Raw genomic sequence first — 16,806 nt, forward strand, 5'->3', positions numbered from 1 at the left:
ACAAGCCCCTCCAAACCTCAGATGCTTAGAATAATTGGTTGGCAATGTGGTCTGGGATCAGCTGGGTGATGGTTCTTCTGCTGTCTGCTGGGTTCAGCTACTGGTCAGCTAGGCAGCTGTCTTTCAGAGGGTTGACACTGATTGGGGTGTCAGGGCTGACTGGGCCACATGTCTCTTATCACCAGCAGGTTAGCCTGGACTTTTTTTTTTTTTTGGCCACACTGTGGGGTTTGCGGGATCTTAGTTCCCCAGCCGGGAATGGAACCCGTGCCCCGGAAATGAAAGCGCCAAGTCCTAACCACTGCACAACCAGGGAATTCCCTAGCCTGGACTTCTTGATGTGGTGGCAGTGACAGGGGTCCCCCAGGTAGCAAGAGAGGAAGTCCCAATGCATGAGCACTTTTCAAGCCTCTGCCCATCATTTTTGCTGTTGTCTCAGTAGCCAAGCAGATCCCATGACCGGGTCTAGAGTCAGGATGAGAAGGGACAAACCAAGGGCAGGGCTGCAGAGAAGTTGAACAGACTGGGGGCATTAATGGGCCAAGCTGGTTCCGGAGCTAAGACGTTTACCATCACAGCCCCCAAGGTGCAAACAATTAATAGTCCGCTCCAGCCGCTCCAGGGTGGCAAAACTCAAAGCCTCTCAATTCCAGCCCAAGGGATTCTACCCTGCACACACCCCCACTGTCCCTCCTCTCCAGGGACCCAGGAGTCTAGGCTTCCAGCTCCAGTCAAAATCCCAAGCATCTTTTTTTCCCTTTAAACCCCGAAAGAACAGACACACAATGGAATTTCTACTTTTTTATTCACTCCTCCAAAAAGCACCACAGGCCAACCCACCCTTGATTCACCTGCCTTCATGGTTTCCTACCTCAGTGGATACACGTCTCTCCATCATTATGCAGACAAGTATGAAACTCAGCTAAGGTAATGAGGCTTTTGTGCCTCTTCTGCTTCTGGCGATGGCAACGCCAAGATTCACCATACTTTTCCTTGAATTTCTGCCTTCAAGGGCCTTCCAGCCTGCAGATGCCTTGTAGACACACCCTGATGGCAGTCATCCAAAAGGGAGCCTTAGTCTTTTCTGCTTGGATGCTCCCAGAGACAGATGCCTCACCAGCAACTTGCTGCCTCTACAGAGCCTAAAATTCAATCCCTTTAAAAGTCATGATTTAAAAGGCAACCACTCTAAAAGATAGTCGTGACACCCAAGAGTGCCAATATACAACTACATAAACACAATCAGCACACTCCACGACGGACAGCGACACGCGGAAACAAAACTGGGTCTTGCTTTCTCAGATTTGATCTCAGGCATGATTCCCATTGGCATGAGGGAAGAGGGAATTTGGAACAGAGGCACGTAGAGAGCAGAGATGTCAGACGGGACCAAGTTAGAGATGGTGGCAAAACAGCACGAAGAGAGGAGGGCACTCCGAGCAAAGGCATGGGGGTGAGGCTAACGTTCGGGCTCCCAGTGTGCCAGCTTCCAGGAGGGGCTGCAAGTTCGTTGCTGTGCACCAGACAGAATGCATGCACATACGTGCATACACTGAATTCTCACCATAACCCTGTGAGGTAGATGCCATTTGCTGAGTGACTTGCCCAAGGTCACCCCCATGGTCAGTCAAAGGGCTGTCTGACCCTAGAGCAGCGTGCACAGAGTTCTCTTTGATAATGGGAAGCGTTCTAGGGCAGTGCTGTCTAATACAGTGGCTACTCACCACATGTGCCTGGTGCAACGGGGAAACTGAAGTTTACATTTTAGTTACTTCTGATTAATTAAAAAATTGCTACTCATCTCAGTTACCGGAAAACTATCCAATATAATTAGGACAACTTGGGTATATGAATTGACTTCTCCAAATATGAGTTTTCTGAAATCTAAATTGAGGTCAGATATTTCTGATGAAAATCCATCATCTGAATTGAGATGTGCTGTGAGAAATACACAGCAGGTTTCAAAGACTTAGCATCAAAAGAATGTGAAATATCTCATTAGTAGTTTCCTGTACTGATTACATGCTGAAATGATAATATTTTGGATATACTGAGGTAAAACATACTAGAATTAGTTTCACCTGTTTCCTTTTCCTTTTTTAACGTGGCTACTAGAAAATGTGAAACGACCCGTGTGGCTCACATCCTGTTTCTATTGGACAGCGCTGCTCTGCGCGTCTCCTGCTTCTGCACGCGGCAGGCAGGCTTAATGCAGGTGCTTGAACGCTGGACTTGAGGAGGGGACAGTGTTGTACTGGGTATTACAGATACTGATGACGGACATTCTCCTAAGGCCAGAAGAGCTTTGAGGACGATGCTTGGAGCCATTCAGTATAGAGCCAAATGCTTTATCCCCATCTTGGCCATCTCAACTTTGATGGGACAGATTGTGCCGGTGGTAGGAGTTCAAGGTAGACATGGTGGAACCGCCCCTCAGATTGGTCACCCTTGCCTTCAGCTGTCCAAGGAAACAGGATCTCGGAAGTGTTTATTGTTCTTGTCCAGCCCTTTCATTTCACAGGTGGGAAAAAGCAAAGAAAGGCACTGGCCCAAGTCACCTGGAGTGACAGTGGCAAAGCTGTGTTTGCTTCCCAGGTCCCCCGACCTCAGACAGGAGCTTCCTCTCCCATGAGATACTTGTTTCTCCCCCATCTCACACCTTTTCCCCGTCTTGTGGCAAGAGGCTGATGACCTAAATTCCAGCCCTAATTCTGCCACTGATTAATGAATTAAATACTTACTAAGGACCTTCTGTATGTCAAGCACTATTCTACGTGCTGGGGGTACAGCAGAGCACAGGACAGGTATGGGGATAATAGCCAATAGATAGGTAAATAATAAGGTAATTTTCTACAGTAATAATTGCTACAAGGAAAAATAACCGGCCAAGACAAATAATAGGGGTGGGGGTGTGAGCTACTTCAGTTACAGAGGTCAGGGAAGGCTTCTCTGAGGGGACACTTGAGCTGAGACTTGATTGACAAGAAGGAGCCAGTCGTGGGAAGATCTGGGAGCAGAGCATTCTAGGCAGAAATAACAGAAAGTGCAAAGGTCCTGAGGCAGGATCCCAGGTGGCCCACTCAAGCATCAGAAGGAAGATCAGGTTGATTGGGGGGACGGGAGGGGGCAGGAAATAAGAACAGGCAGGGGCCTTGCTGCGTGCTGTTGGGCCTAGAGCCTGCCCTCTCTGGGCTTTGCTCTCCCCATCTAACATAACAGAGATTCTGCTGGATGGCCTCTCAGGTCCTCCCTTTCTGTTTTTCGGCATTGAAGAGTTCTGTGACCTGTGGCTTCTCCTCTACTTGTAGCTGGCAGCCTAGAACATTCCAGGCACTGTGGTTTCTGCCTTTGCCTCACTGTGGCACATTCCCACGGTCTGGAACACCTGCCCAGCTGCTCCGTGGGTCCCTTGCTCACTGTGGCATTCTCTGTGTCTCTCTCGGGGATACCTGAGGTAGCCAACACAGAAGCGTTGGGATCAGTGCAGCAATACGGTTGCTTTTCCCAAAAGGCAGGTGTATATAATACCAAGGTCAGAAAGGGTTAAGGTTTAATGACCAAGACCAAAAAAAGATAGAAACCCCTAAAGGAAAAAGGGACAGATGAAGAGTCCCCAGAGAGCCTCGTAGTCGCTCAGCACCTGTAACATGGGGACTGTCATACCCCTTTCCAGTCCAACTCAGACAAAGGCAGCTAGGTGCCAGGGTCCAAACCCATTAGGGACTTTGGGGAGATACCTCTGAGGGAGGCGCTTCTGTCCTTCCACACTCAGAAGGCCTCATTCCTGGTCCCTGGCTACCCCCCAGAGCCCACCATGCCCAGAGCGCTTATTTCCTCTCATTTTTGTGGTACCATTCTCCCCACAACAACTGGGAAAGAAATCTGGGTCACCAGGCCCCTGGTGGAGCAACTTTTAGAGACCCCTCTATTCCCCAAGAGGACCAAAGGTCTCCAGCTCTCTTACACAGCCCCCTATTCCCTCCTCTAGATGGAGACCTTCCATCACCCATGAATTAGGAATCAAGGTCCACAGCCCTCTTGGGAGATAGGAGTTCTGAGACTCCAGAGATCCTTCCTCCCCCCAATGAAAATTCAAAGCCCCCTTTATATGCAGGCCTATCCCCCCACCCCGCAGAAACCCAGACCTTATACCCCTTTGTGGCTCAGAAGCCCAAGGATTCCAGCTCCCTGGGGAACCCAGACCCCCTCCTCCATGCTAGAGTCCCCGGTGTGGTGGAGACCCCCTTCATCAGGAATCAGGGCTTCCACCTCCTCTCCCCCTGGAGGACTAGACACCTAATAGATCCAGTTTCTACTCTTTGGAGACCAAGATATATCTCCTTGGAGGAGTCCCAAACCCTCAACTCCCTTCAGGAGTTCAGGAGTCTAGGAGTCTGAGGGTCACACCCTCTGGTCCCCCAGAGAAATCAGGAGTCATGTCCCCCGAACTCTATTCCCCTTCAGGACCCAGGAATCCTGGTGACGAGAAGTCACACATTCCAACCGGTAGTCAGAACCCTCATCGCCTTCAAGCACCCAGGATTCTGAGTGGCGGCCCCCGCGCCCCACCCCCCCCCGCCCCCCGCTCTGTGACCTCACAAGCCCAGACATCCCATACTAGCATGCCAGAGTCTGGATCACCACGCCCTCTCCCTCTTACGGCAACTTGCAGTCCTCAACCCCTGACCAAGCCGAGCAGCCGGGACACGGGGCACCCCGGAAGCCCCGGCCCTCAACCCACCCCTCACTGCGCGGGCACCTGCGGTGCCAGCACTGCTTCAGCGTCGGCCCGCATCTCATCGAGTGCCTGCAGCAGGACGCCGTGCGCCGCGCGGTAGCCCAGGCCCCCGGTGGCCGCCGCGCCGCCCGCCGGCCACAGGAAGGAGAGCGCGCCCAGCGCCGCGCCCCCGGCGGTGCCCTCGCCCGCCCACGAGCCCAGCCTCGCCTCCACTTCGGCGCGCGTCACCGGACCCGGGAAGCGTGTCCGCTCGGCCAGCTCCCCCGGCGCCAGGCCCAGCGCGCGCTCGCGTCGTGCCAGCGCCGCGGGTTCGAGCCCCAGCGCCCGCCGCCACTCGGCCAGCTGACCTCGCAGGAGAGCCACGTCGCAGGCCCAGCCCAGCCCTGGTACCGGGGCCGCCGCCGCCGCCAGGCTAGCCAACAGGGCCGGCCGCCACGCCCCGGCCCGCAGCGCCGCAGCCTTGGTCCGGGCCGCGCGGGGAGACGCGGGTGGCAGAGCCAGAAGCAGCGCCCCGGCCTGGGCCGGGGGTAGCGCACGCCGCAGCCACTCGCACAGCCCCGGGAGGCCGCCCGGCCGCAGCGGGAACACCGGCGGCGGCGCCTCCTCCAGCACCTCCCACGTCTCATCTTCTGGGCTCAGTGCGGCCGCGCGCTCTGAGTCCCCGCTGCCCGGTTTCTTCACGCCGACGCCAACCGGCTGCAAACTCTCGCTGCCTGCGTCCTCTGAACCTTCCCCACTGCCTGCTTTCTGCGATCCAGGGCCACGTTTCTCCCTCCCCTCACTGCGTGCATTCTTAAACCCCCCTCCGCCTGCGTTCTCTAAGCTCTCGCTGCTCTTTTCCTCTTCGTCCAGGGACTCCGGATCCTCGCCCTCGCCGTCTGTTCGCACGCAGACCAGCGGCGTATCTGGTAGCACCAAGGGCCGGACTTGGGCCCAGTCCTTCTCAGTGGGGGCCCCAGGGGTGACGAGGATGAGAGCGTCGTAGTGGGTTGGGTGGGGGGCGGCAGCAGTGCCCGCGGAGCCCAGAGGCACGGCCCAGAGCACCACATTGGGGCGCTCTGGGGCCGGGTAGGGCATGGGCTCCGCGGGCGCCGAAGCAGGCACCGCACCTGGGTCGTCAGGATCTAACCCGAGTAGCATGTTCAGCACAAGGCTCACGTCAGCCCTACCGGCCACGGCCAGGTCCAGGCGCGCGCTGCCCAGTCGCTCCAGGCCGGCCCGAACCCATGACAGCGCCGCCTCCAGGCCACCCGTCTCGAAGGCCTCGCGCACAGCCTCCAACTCTGCAGCGCCCAGCACCTCGAAGCCATCCTGAGCCGGTGGCAGGAGCCTGCGGGGAAAGGGAGGGATGGGGTCAAGGGCAGAAGAGGGGCTAAATGCTGGCGAGCTGGGCTAGGGGGACAGGACTGGGCTATGATGACAAGGCGGAGCTTTCTGAATAATCAGGAAAGGGAGGGGCCAGACTAATGGCACAGAAACAGAATCTGAGGCTATGAAGAAAAGGGAGGGGCTTAAAGAGGGGGTGGGACGGCTGGATTGAAATCAGAAATCAGGTTGCCAACAGAGTCGAAAATGGGGACCCGGCTAAGCCTTCCCCGGGGTTACACTCTGCGGGAGCGGGTCTTTTCGAGGGACCTGCAGGATTAAGAAGAAGCCCTGCTGGGCGGGGCAAAACTCATAGAGAGTGGAGTTTAGAGCAAAGAAAGAATGGCGACTGTATTGAGGACTAAACGAAAATCGAGCCCTATTCGACAAGGGCAAGGTCACCAAGGGCGCTCTTTCCTGAGACTAGGAGTTAGGAGGGCTGTAAAGACAGGTGAGGGGAGAACCCTCATCTACTAGTTCTTACCAAGGGTGTGTGGCTAAGGAAGGAAGACGAGTGGTGGGCCTGGGGGAGAGGCTACCCCTCCCTGAGCCTCGTTTTGACGTCTATAAAAGGAGGCCCCTTGCGGTTGGGGGAGAAAATTCACGAGGTAGCCAGCAAGTGGACACAGAAGCGAAAGGGGATTAGAAAAAGGAAGTGGGGGAGGGCCCCCGAAACGACAAAGCTCGCTTAGGGTGTGGCTCTCCGGAGACTGGGGTCGCTTGAGAACCAAGCAGATGGTGAGCAAGAGGGTTAAGACTGGAGAGTGGAGTCTTCGGGTAAAAGCTTCGCGGGGATCACCAGCTTGCCTGGAGAGAGTGAGCCCTCGTTCACACTTTGGCCTGGGGGCAGTGTTTGGGCGCTAGGTCCCGGTCCCTCCTAGAATTCTCGCGAGGGAGCGGGGGCTCATGACCTCAGAGCGCTCGCAGGAGGCGGAACCTGGAATGACAGGTCCAGACTTCTAGCTGACCCTTGGCCTAGGTGATAGAAAAGGGTCAAGCACAGAGCGCTAGTTTGAGGTGGAACCTCGTGGACCTCAAAACCTGCGCTGAGGGTCGGGATTTGGACGAGGGAGCAGGGCTTTCAGCAGATATCCCGTTAAGGTTGGCCCCAAACTCGCTGAGGGCGGGGTCTCGCAGACCTCAAAGAGCACCTTAGGGGTGGGAGGTACAGACTAAATAAAGCACCAGTCCTCTCCAACCCACCCTGAAACGCCGCGCTCACCTCTGCAGCGCCTCCGCCTGGCTCCGCAGCGCCGCCCGCAGGCGCTCCAGCTCCTCGCAGCCGTCGCTGCCGCGGCAGTCGGTCTGTAGCACAAAGAGAGTCGCGGCGCCCAACCCGGCGCTGTCCAGCCAGGCTGCGGTCTGATCCCGAGCCTGGGCTACATGCTGTGACTCCTCGGGACGAAGGTTCCGCACAGCCAGCAGGGGTGTCCCTCGGGCCAGGGCGGCCCGCGCTGCCTCCCCCAACGCTGGGGCCAAGGGTTCCTCATTCCCCTCGGGGCCGGGCAGCACCAATACCAGCACGTTGGCTTCCGCCGCCCAGGGCCCCGGCGCTGCGGGTGGGCAGCTCAGCTCGCCCAGGAAGAGGCCTGGGCTTGCAGCTCTCAGGCTGGGGAGCCCGGAATCCGGCCGTCCGTCGGGGATCTCTACCGTCTCCACATCCTTGTCGCACAGCGCTGCGATCACAGCAGACTTTCCCGAGCCCGGAGGCCCCAGGAATAAGACGGTCACGTCACCCCGCGGCGGAGGCATGGCTGGAAAGTGGGGACAGAGGAAGACCCGGGTCACGGAGCACCCAACCTTCTTCTTTCCTAGCTTCCCCACTCTGGTCTCAGACTTCAGCCTTTTACCCTGACCACTTCTTTCCTTCTCGGGTATCACTGCCAGGCACCTAGAAATCTGGCGCCCAGGCCCTATTCCCCAGGGACCTGGGAGTCCTGTCCGCCCTCTTTCTGGATGCGTTTCCCTTTACGCTTCAAAAACTCAGAAATCGCCCTCTAGCCCCCTCCTCCCTCAGGGACACAGATGTTTTTACCCCTCACTCCTCCCTTCCAAATCACCGACCGAGCAAACAGCCGGCACACGGGACTGCGCAGTCGGTAGCAGTCGGTCAGCCGCTGAGAAGCTCTGCCTCTGGGGTCCGAGGACGGAGGCCCATGAGGCTAAAGCGCCGGGATTTGGGGATGTCCAGACCCTTTCCGGGGGCTCTAACCTGACGTCATTCCTTTTAGGAGGGGGTGTGTCTCGAAAGCGTAACCTCGGGGACAGGGCCCTTTGCAGCGCCTGCGCAGAACGGCCGAAGGGCACTCTCTCTCTCTCCTCGGCGGTCGCCGAACCTTGAACAATGAGGGAGCCAAAGCGCGTGCGCGCCAGGAGCGCCTAACACACTTGCGCAATAAGCTTAGGTCTGCACTGCAAAGGAGGCTTGCAACGTCATCATTACGCACCCCAGTGCAGAGAAGGACCCCTCCCATTATTTTGAGGACCGGGTTGGCGCGACTGAATCACTGCAGTCGGATGGCAACCCGAGATCTGGGCTTCGAAAGGCTCGTCAGGCGAAAGGCCGTGGAAACCGCCGGGACTTTGAGACTCGGTGGGCCCTACCCCGCTTCACTTCGGGTGACGGCGCTGTGACGAGCAACTGACAGGCGCAACGAAAGGCAGCCCTCTGCTGTCTGGAGAAAAGCAGAGGCCTGGGCTACCAGCCTCGGGAGGGAGCCGAGGGCAGTGTTTGGGGCAGCGGGTCACAGCGGCTGAAAGCGCGCGTGGGAAGCGGGGGTTCTAGGTGCAATAAGAGTTTCGGGATGTCAGAGAAAGATGTCTCCCGGAAGGAGGCAGGCTAAAGCGTGGGTACCACTACCTGCCTCAAGACAGGTGGGAGAGAAGGGGATGAGGCTGGTGTCAAAGATCAAGGGTCCCGCGCTCTGAGTTCAGGGAGTTAGTTTGATGTAGGAGGCATAGGTCAGAGGTCTCACGCAAGTGAGAAGGCTCTAAGGGGAGTCACAAACCGGGGGAGTTGAATCTTCTGGGAGGACTGAATCTTCTCTAGCGAGCTGCTCTATCAGGTTAGAATTCAAGGAGATGTTATCTCGTGGGGGGTCGGCCAAAGGCTGGCAAAGCCAAGCCTGTCAAAGGTCATAGGATTGGCGGGCCCTCTAAGACTCGCTGTAGATAAGCGACTTCACTTGATTTACTGTTCTGTCATGCGTGCTCCTCTCTTGACCAGAGGGGTCTCAGTCACCATGGAGGACCGGCACCCCAAAGAGACCATGGAACAGCAGGATTCGTCCAAGGAGAGAAGTCCCCAAAGTCCGGGAGGTGACATCTGTGAGTACGGCTGACCAGAGATGGGTGGGGTGCAGGAGCTGTGATGCTAAAAGGATTTCTATAGCATTTCAGTGTCCGGAGCGTTGCGGGCATTTGCCTGTTGGGAAGGAGCTGTTAATGGTCCCTGAGCTGCTCTCCCAGGCCCTGCTACTCCCCACCCCTACCCTTATTACCCTCAGACGTACCCATCCTGCTCTATCCACATAAGCATGAATGGGATGCAGTTCAGAGGCACAGAGTGGCATCCAGAGAGGCTTGGGGTGGGAGAGGTGGCTGGAAAGGGCAGAGAGCCCCAGTCCCAACTCTGCCCCAGACTTTCAGTGTGACTTGGGCCTCCGTTTCCCTATCTGTCAAAAGGGCTTGCCACTATTCACCTCATGGGGCTGGCTGGTATGGGGATTAGCGGCAGAAAAGGGGAAAGCTTAATGTTAATGAAGGTAGCCAACTTGACCTAGGATAATAGCAACAGCTTCTACTGAATGCTTATTATGTGCTAGGTGCATTCTAAGAGTTTAACGTTTGTTATCTCATTCCGTCCTCCTAACAGACTCTGTGAAATTGGTAATTATCACTTTCACATGAGGGAACCGAGGCAAAGAGAGGTTAAGTATTTATAACGATGAAAGCCACAGTGTCAATGCTCTCCAGCCAGAGACCACCAGGAACACACCTGGAGTTGACCAAGTTGGGCTTATTGTTCACTGCGCTGAGGAAGCACACATACCGTGGGGCATCTCAGTAATAAGAAAGGACTTATTACAGGATTTAGGCTGTGGTAGGTGATTTGGGGAAGGGTTGAAGAAAGGGGTTTTGCTGTGGATGGATGCTGCCAGGAAGCAGGGGCAATTACATGGCTGGCTATCTTAATACCTAGAAGGAGGGAGGAACAAAGCAAGGCTCCAGGTGTAATTGGCAAAGCAGCAGCAGGCACTCATATTAGCCACGACGGTTGGGGGGGGGTGTCTGGCCATTTTCGTGGCTTGGACAGTGTTCACGTTTTGTCTGTGTTTAGAAGGCATCGTGGCATGGTCTGGTCTGATCCGTCTCAGTCACAGCATGGCCTTGTCTGGCGATGTTCTGTGAAATCGTTTAGGCTGAACAAAACACCGAGGCCCAGCTGTGAGTGCCAGGCCAGCTCCCAGCTGTGGGGCTTCTTTTCTGTCTCAACAATAATTATTGCAAACCATTGTGTAGCACTGTTCAAGCACTTTTTATACGTTAATTCGTTTATTCCTTACAGCAGCCCTATAAAGTAGATACTGATATGGTCATTACCCCATTTTCCAGATGAAAACGCCGTTTCTACTTGCCTCGGAAGTGGTAGAACCAGGAGTCAGTTCCAGGCAGTCTGGCTCCAGAGGCTGTGCTCTAATCACATGGCTCTGTAGGAAGGGCAGACTCCCTGGGTTCCAGTCCCGACTCCGCCATTTCATTTCCTAGCTTCATGACTGTCGGCAAGTTACCTAACCTTTTTGAGCCTCAGTCTGCTCATCCGTAAAACAGGTCCAGTAAGTCTGCTGTCCAGGCCTGGCATAGCACCTGGCACATAGTAAGCCCTGCATGCTCACTGTTGGTGCGATTCTGAGGCTGGGAGAGGCCCTCGAGACTCCTGCTGGCCTCCCCCAACCTCTCCTCATGTCCCTCAGGCCACTTGGGGGCCCTGCAGTGCACCCGCTGCCTCATCACCTTCGCAGACTCCAAGTTCCAGGAGCGTCACATGAAGCGGGAGCACCCAGCGGACTTCGTGGCCCAGAAGCTGCAGGGGGTCCTCTTCATCTGCTTCACGTGCGCCCGCTCCTTCCCCTCCTCCAAGGCCCTGATCACCCACCAGCGCAGCCACGGTCCAGCGGCCAGGCCCTCCCAGCCGGCTGCGCCCACCACCATGCCACCCACCTTCCCCTGTCCTGACTGTGGCAAGACCTTTGGGCAGGCCGCTTCTCTGAGGCGGCATCGCCAGGCGCACGAGGCCCACCCCCTTCCTGGCCCCTTCGCCTGCACTGAGTGCGGGCAGGACTTTGCCCAGGAAGCAGGGCTGCATCAGCACTACATCCGGCATGCCCGGGGGGAGCTCTGAGTGTGGCTCCAGCCCTCCCTAGGGCAATGGAAGCTCTGTGGCTGGTGGGACACCCATCTGATATGGGACGGGAGGGATTTACTTTCCTCCATGGAAAGGCAAAGGACTCCTGATCAGTAGGACCCAGAAGATGCTCATTTAGAGCTTAAGTCTTTGGAGGACACAAAAGCCTTCAGGGAAACAGTAAAATCAAACAACAGTGAGAAAGAAAGAGGGCAATTCGTTATTTGTATCTTCCTCGTTCCCAATGAAATAGTGTGAAATCATGACTAGCTGCAGGTTGTGTTATCACCATTAATTCTTCCCAGATGGAGGCAACGGGGCTGCAAGAGCCAAGGGCCTGGATCTGGGCCTGAATCAGGGAGGGAAAGTGAGGTGTTGCCTGCCTGTAATGCCACCGAATGGGTCCCACACGTGGAGCAACTTGAGCCTTTGGGGATGGGACAGCAAAGTCGGAGGCTGCACTGAGTCACGTGAGGGTTGCAATCTGGACCCTTGTCTCTTCCCACCCCCTGCCAGCCTTTCCCACTCAAGGTGGGGCCGTGGCATTGGATGGCTCTGCCTTCCTCCTCCCCAGATAATTTATTGTTCATTTTAATAATTTTATGTACCATTCTGGTCACGGAATATTTTTTGTATGTGTAGGTGAGACGGCATGAATAAACTAACAGAAGTAGTATCTGAAAACAAAAGGTCCATAATAAAATGTCTAAACAAGGAACTCTGGCTTTTGAGCAGGAATTCCCAGAGAACATAAGGGCATGGGGAGTGGGGAGCTCAGGGCAGACCTGGCCTGGCCCTGTGGGGAAACTGGTTTGGAGTCAAACAGAGATACCTTCTGTTTCCTGTTGTATTTGGCCAACACAGGGAGATATTCCATTAAGATCCTATTTTCAGCTCTTGAAAGACCCAACCCTGGGCTGAGTTCCACTGGACCAGTTCTACTCCCTTGCATTACCTGCTCTGCCCCTAGAGACGATGGTCGATGCCCTGCATACAATAATCACCGACTCTGTTTGAATTGAGGGATATTTTGAAAGCCCACAGGTGAGATGGATATGGTAGAGACTGAGCTACCTCCCACTTTTTAGCTAGGCACACGGTGGCTACAAAGACAGCCTTTCCCAGATTTTCTTGCAGCTAGATGTGGCCATGTGACTGAGCTCTGACTAAATTCCTGGGTAGAGTCCTCAAGCTTCAGAAAGGAGCCTGCCTTTCCTCGACCTTCCCGCCTGGAACGTGGACATGGTATCCAGCCATCTTGGACCATGAGAGCGACAACAGGATGGCAGAGCAAGAAGACAGCAGGGGGCTGGGTCTGCTACCACTACTGCTCCCCCCACCCTTCCAGTCTGTCTACTACAGACCACCCCCTGTGTATATGTAAGTCAGCTTACATCATTCCTCATTCAAAACCCTCCAACAGCATCCCATAAGTAACATCCAAAGGCCTTACCCAGGCCCACAAAACCAAACAATGACTAGGTTCCAGCCCATTAAGCAATCTCAACTCCCTCCCGGTTCTGTCGTTTTCACTACACTCTAGCCACACATGCCAGGCTGGCATCTGCCTCAGCCTTTGCACTTGCTGTTCCCTCTTACCCAGAACTTTGCAAGGCTTCCTCCTCATTATTCAGGTCTCAATACCTGCCACTTTGGAGAGGTCCTCCTTGGCTAAAACAGCACCTCCAACCCTTAGCCTGATTTAGTTTATTCCCAGCACTCTTCAACACCTGGAGTTATCACAGCTGTGTTTCTGTCATCATATGTGTCCTTCCTCTAGAACCCAAGCTTCTGAGGGCAAGTGGGTTGTCTTCCTCATTGCTTCATCCCCAGCACCTAGGACAGCGCTTACCATGGACGCTCAAGAAAGAACTCCTTGACTGCGCCCAGTCGTTTACCTATTTCTCAGCCTCAGCCCACCCTTCCACACTGCTCCATGAGGCTGGGCTTTCTGCAGCTATGCTTCCCAGACTCCCTGGAAAGCTGGCTTCCTTAAGTTCATCCCACAAGAGGTATGGGAAGAAGGAAGGTCGGAAGAGGGGAGAAGGGACTCACCTTGCCTTAGGCTCCTGCTGGAACCCCTCCAGCAGCAGTTCGGGCTCCGCTGCCTTTCTATACTCTCAGCACAAGGCACCGAGCCCCTCTTGGGGTTTAAGCAGCAGCTGTGTGGTAGCCAGTCCCTGCACCAGCCTGCACGTGGCGTGGCCTGCCCACCAAGCTCCCACTGGGTTCTGATCATCGCGCTTCTCCTTCTGCATCCCAGTCCTAGAGGTGGGAGCTTCTTGCAGACACTAATTTCTCAGTTACCTCACTTTTCCATGTTTGTGCTCTCAGTGTTTTAGTACCTGTGTAACCAATTCCCGGTACTGAGTCCTCTGGAATTCCTAGCTTGGTCTCCATACCCTGCCTGGGCCCTGAAGAGCTGAATGACCCCAGGAGACCCCAGGAGATTCCCAGTCTCTCGTGATCCTTAGGAACTTCTAATGATGAATGGATAATCTACTTCTGTGCTTAGAAAGCCCCGTCTGAGGGCAGAAGAGGGCTTAGGCACGCTGCTCCAGGAAATAAGATGCATCCATGTGGTTTTAATGAGCTGTGAATTTCTGCTGTGATGATTCTGAGATTCAATGATGCTAAGCTATAGTGGTTATGAAAGTCTCCAAGAGTGCATAAGATTCTGAGCTTCTAGGATGAAAAGTATGGGTTTTGAAAGATGCTTTGGTCAAGGTCCTGTAACAGGCGTCAGAATGTAAATGCTCGTTGGGGCCAAGCAGGTACCATCAATCAGTGAGGCAAGCAGGGTGTAAGGGGTCCAGATGCCAGGCAGTGGGGACTGGGCATGCGGGAGGGAATGCCCCATTAATAGGTGACCCCTACTCAGCTCCAGCAAACTACTGCCCCATGGGATTGTGGGTTCAGCAATCAATCTCACAAGGAAGCCAGAAACTTCCATTGTTGTGTCAAACCTGCCCATTTTTAAATGTTGGTAACCAACGTGATTTAAAAAACCTCAATAACTCTGGAGACCAAATACACTCCTGCAAGTCGGATGGTGGCCGTGGACAGCCATTTCTGGTGTGTGGCTTAGTGGCTAAGAATGGGTGCCTTAGTTCTAGTTGTCTGGATTCAAACCTGGCCTCTGCTTCTTCCCAGCTGTGTGACCTCTAGAAGATTACTCAACCTCTCTGTGCCCTGGCTGTAGCAGTTGTAAAATGGTCGTGATAGCAGCCCCTACGCCTCTAAGAATTACGATGACGACGACACACTCGGAGAGAAAGTCAGAGTCGGTATTAATGGCCTGTGTGACCCGGTCCTCTTCCCCTCTGCTTTTCTCTGCCCGTCTCTGCTCTTGTGTTCCCACCAGTCTTCCCCCTGCCTTCCTCAGCAACAGCCTTGTGGCCCCAAGTGCTCTTCAACAAACATCCCAAGCAGGTTCCACCTCAGGGCCTTTGCACTTGCTGTTCCCACAGCCACATGGCCCGTTCCTCCTCCTCTAGATCTCTGCTTTGATGTCACCTTTTTAGTGAAGCCTTTCCTGACTACCCCGTTTGAAACTGCTTCACACACACACCCATTTGAAACTGCTTCACACACACACACACACACACAAGCCTCCCCATCCCCCTTCTCTTTTCCTCCACAGCACTTATAACCTTCTAACATTCTAAGCGTTTTACTTAAATATTCAAGTATCTGTTTTCCCCTTTATAATATAACCTCCGCAAAGGCAGGGATTTTTGTTCATTGTGTTCACCACTCTACTCCCAGCTCCCCAAATAGTGCCTGCATCTCCTAGGTATTCAATAAATCACTGCTGAATGAATGAGTAATAAGTAACAGTCCCTACCTCATAAGGATCCGATGTGATCGTCCATATAAAGCGCTTAGCCCAGGGCCTGGTCCGCTGTGAGCCATTATGGTAATTCAGGTTCTATTCTTGAAGGTTCTTAGTTGCCAAGCTTCTATGAGTTAACACATGTAAAGCGCCTTAGAACAGAGCTTGGCACACAGTAAATGCTCAGTAAATGGTAGCTATTATTATAATTAGGCTTCTATTTTCAAAGGAGCTTCAGTGCCAAGCTTCTGTGAATTAGTACTTCCCATCTCAGAGCAAGAGCCTGTGTTTCCACAAGGCTGTAATAAGCTGACCCTCTGTTCCCCTCTGACCTCATCCCTCCAGCTCTGCCATCCCTTATCCCCTCCAGCCACTCTTGCCTAATTGACACGTGGGGCAGGCTCCTGCCCCACCCCCCCTCGCCTAGATCGCTCTTCCCACCCGTGTGCCAGGCTCCCTCCCTCCCTTTCTCAGGTCTCTGCTTAGGTCTCTGTCACCTCCTCAGGGAGGACTACACTATTTAAAACTGCACCCTCTTCCAGAACTGTTCCCCCTTCTCTTCTCTATTTTTCTCCACAGCACTGACATCCAGCACTTACATCCAGCATATGTTACATCCTTCTTGTTTACTTTTTGTTTACTATCTGTCCCCACCGGTGGTCCCCTCCCACCTCCATGTAAGCTCCACGAGGACATGGATTTTATTTTATTCACTGGTGTGTTCCCAATGCTTAGCACACAGCAAGTATTCAAAAGATATTTGTTAAATGAATTAATGGATCACAGTCCCTACCTCGCAGAGTTATTCTAAGGACCCGATGATCTCATGTAAATAAAATGCAGCACTCTGTAAGTGCCGGGAAAATGGCAGCTGTAATTATAATTAAAGTTCTATTTCTGTAAGTTCCTAGATGCACAACTTCTCTTAGTGAATATACATAAAGCTCTTGGACTGGCACTTGGCACCCAGGAAGCACTCAGGAAGCAGAGCTGTGATTATAATTAAAGTCCTCTTTGTGAAGGTTCTTGGATGAAGTGGCAGAGAGCACGAGCTGTCTTCCACAAACCATTTTCTGGGCACTTGGCTAGACCGCCTTTCCCAGACTCCCTTGCAGCAGGCTGTGGCCATGTGACTAATCTCTCAGAAAAGGGACGTAAGTGGAAGCACTATGTGCCCCCTCCAGGCTGGGGCTTCTAAGAGAACATGTGTACCTGTCCAGGCTCTCTTTCCTCTTCCTCTGGCAGAACCCAGGCCATGGACACCCAGCCATGACCATGTGAATGCCAAAAGGGTTACAGGATGGCCTGGGTCCCCAAATCACCATATGGAGGTTACCTGCCAACCTGAAACACCCATCCTGGACTATGACGTGAGCAAAAAATTCTGTTGTGTGTGAGCCTGTGCATCACGGGGTCCATGATGAAATAATGGGAACCACACTGAACATATGCACTTAGTAAACG

The 16,806-nt window shown here is 54.1% G+C and overlaps 2 protein-coding genes across 12 annotated transcripts; one reads left to right on the forward strand and one right to left on the reverse strand.

Moving 5' to 3' along the window:
* Positions 1 to 4,654: 4,654 nt before the first annotated feature.
* Positions 4,655 to 8,411, reverse strand: IRGQ (immunity related GTPase Q). 2 transcript variants are annotated; one of them, XM_029241631.1, is made up of 3 exons: positions 8,316 to 8,411; positions 7,326 to 7,857; positions 4,655 to 6,068 (listed from the first exon to the last, which is right to left on the reverse strand). In XM_029241631.1, exons 1-3 carry the CDS (start codon positions 8,323 to 8,325, stop codon positions 4,745 to 4,747), a joined length of 1,866 nt encoding a protein of 621 aa, XP_029097464.1. In that variant the 5' UTR covers positions 8,326 to 8,411; the 3' UTR covers positions 4,655 to 4,744. The 2 variants fall into 2 exon arrangements, with proteins under 2 accessions (XP_029097464.1, XP_029097473.1); XM_029241640.1 differs by lacking the exon at positions 8,316 to 8,411 and adding an exon at positions 8,168 to 8,223.
* A 122-nt stretch (positions 8,412 to 8,533) lies between these two features.
* ZNF576 (zinc finger protein 576) lies at positions 8,534 to 16,806 on the forward strand. 10 transcript variants are annotated; one of them, XR_003796559.1, is made up of 5 exons: positions 8,534 to 9,430; positions 9,978 to 9,991; positions 10,079 to 10,205; positions 11,077 to 12,887; positions 13,341 to 16,806. XR_003796559.1 is itself a non-coding variant. In XM_029241844.1 (5 exons), exons 2-5 carry the CDS (start codon positions 9,346 to 9,348, stop codon positions 11,502 to 11,504), a joined length of 654 nt encoding a protein of 217 aa, XP_029097677.1. In that variant the 5' UTR covers positions 8,534 to 9,168; positions 9,330 to 9,345; the 3' UTR covers positions 11,505 to 16,806. The 10 variants fall into 10 exon arrangements, 7 of the variants coding, with proteins under 7 accessions (XP_029097677.1, XP_029097661.1, XP_029097703.1 ...); XR_003796560.1 differs by having other exon boundaries at positions 14,661 to 16,806; XM_029241844.1 differs by having other exon boundaries at positions 8,534 to 9,168; positions 9,330 to 9,430; positions 11,077 to 16,806.

Source organism: Monodon monoceros, unplaced genomic scaffold (assembly GCF_005190385.1).
Source record: "Monodon monoceros isolate NGI ecotype Baffin Bay Population unplaced genomic scaffold, NGI_Narwhal_1 Super_Scaffold_10, whole genome shotgun sequence".
Taxonomy (NCBI): domain Eukaryota; kingdom Metazoa; phylum Chordata; class Mammalia; order Artiodactyla; family Monodontidae; genus Monodon; species Monodon monoceros.

Coding starts and splice junctions, on each gene's coding strand:
- ZNF576 (XM_029241828.1), top strand. CDS start 9,307: ATGCGTGCTCCTCTCTTGACCAGAGGGGTCTCAGTCACCATGGAGGAC. Junction 10,206..11,076: donor ATTACAGGATTTAGGCTGTG/GTAGGTGATTTG, acceptor CATGTCCCTCAG/GCCACTTGGGGGCCCTGCAG.
- IRGQ (XM_029241631.1), bottom strand. Junction 6,069..7,325: donor CAGGCGGAGGCGCTGCAGAG/GTGAGCGCGGCG, acceptor CTTTCCCCGCAG/GCTCCTGCCACCGGCTCAGG.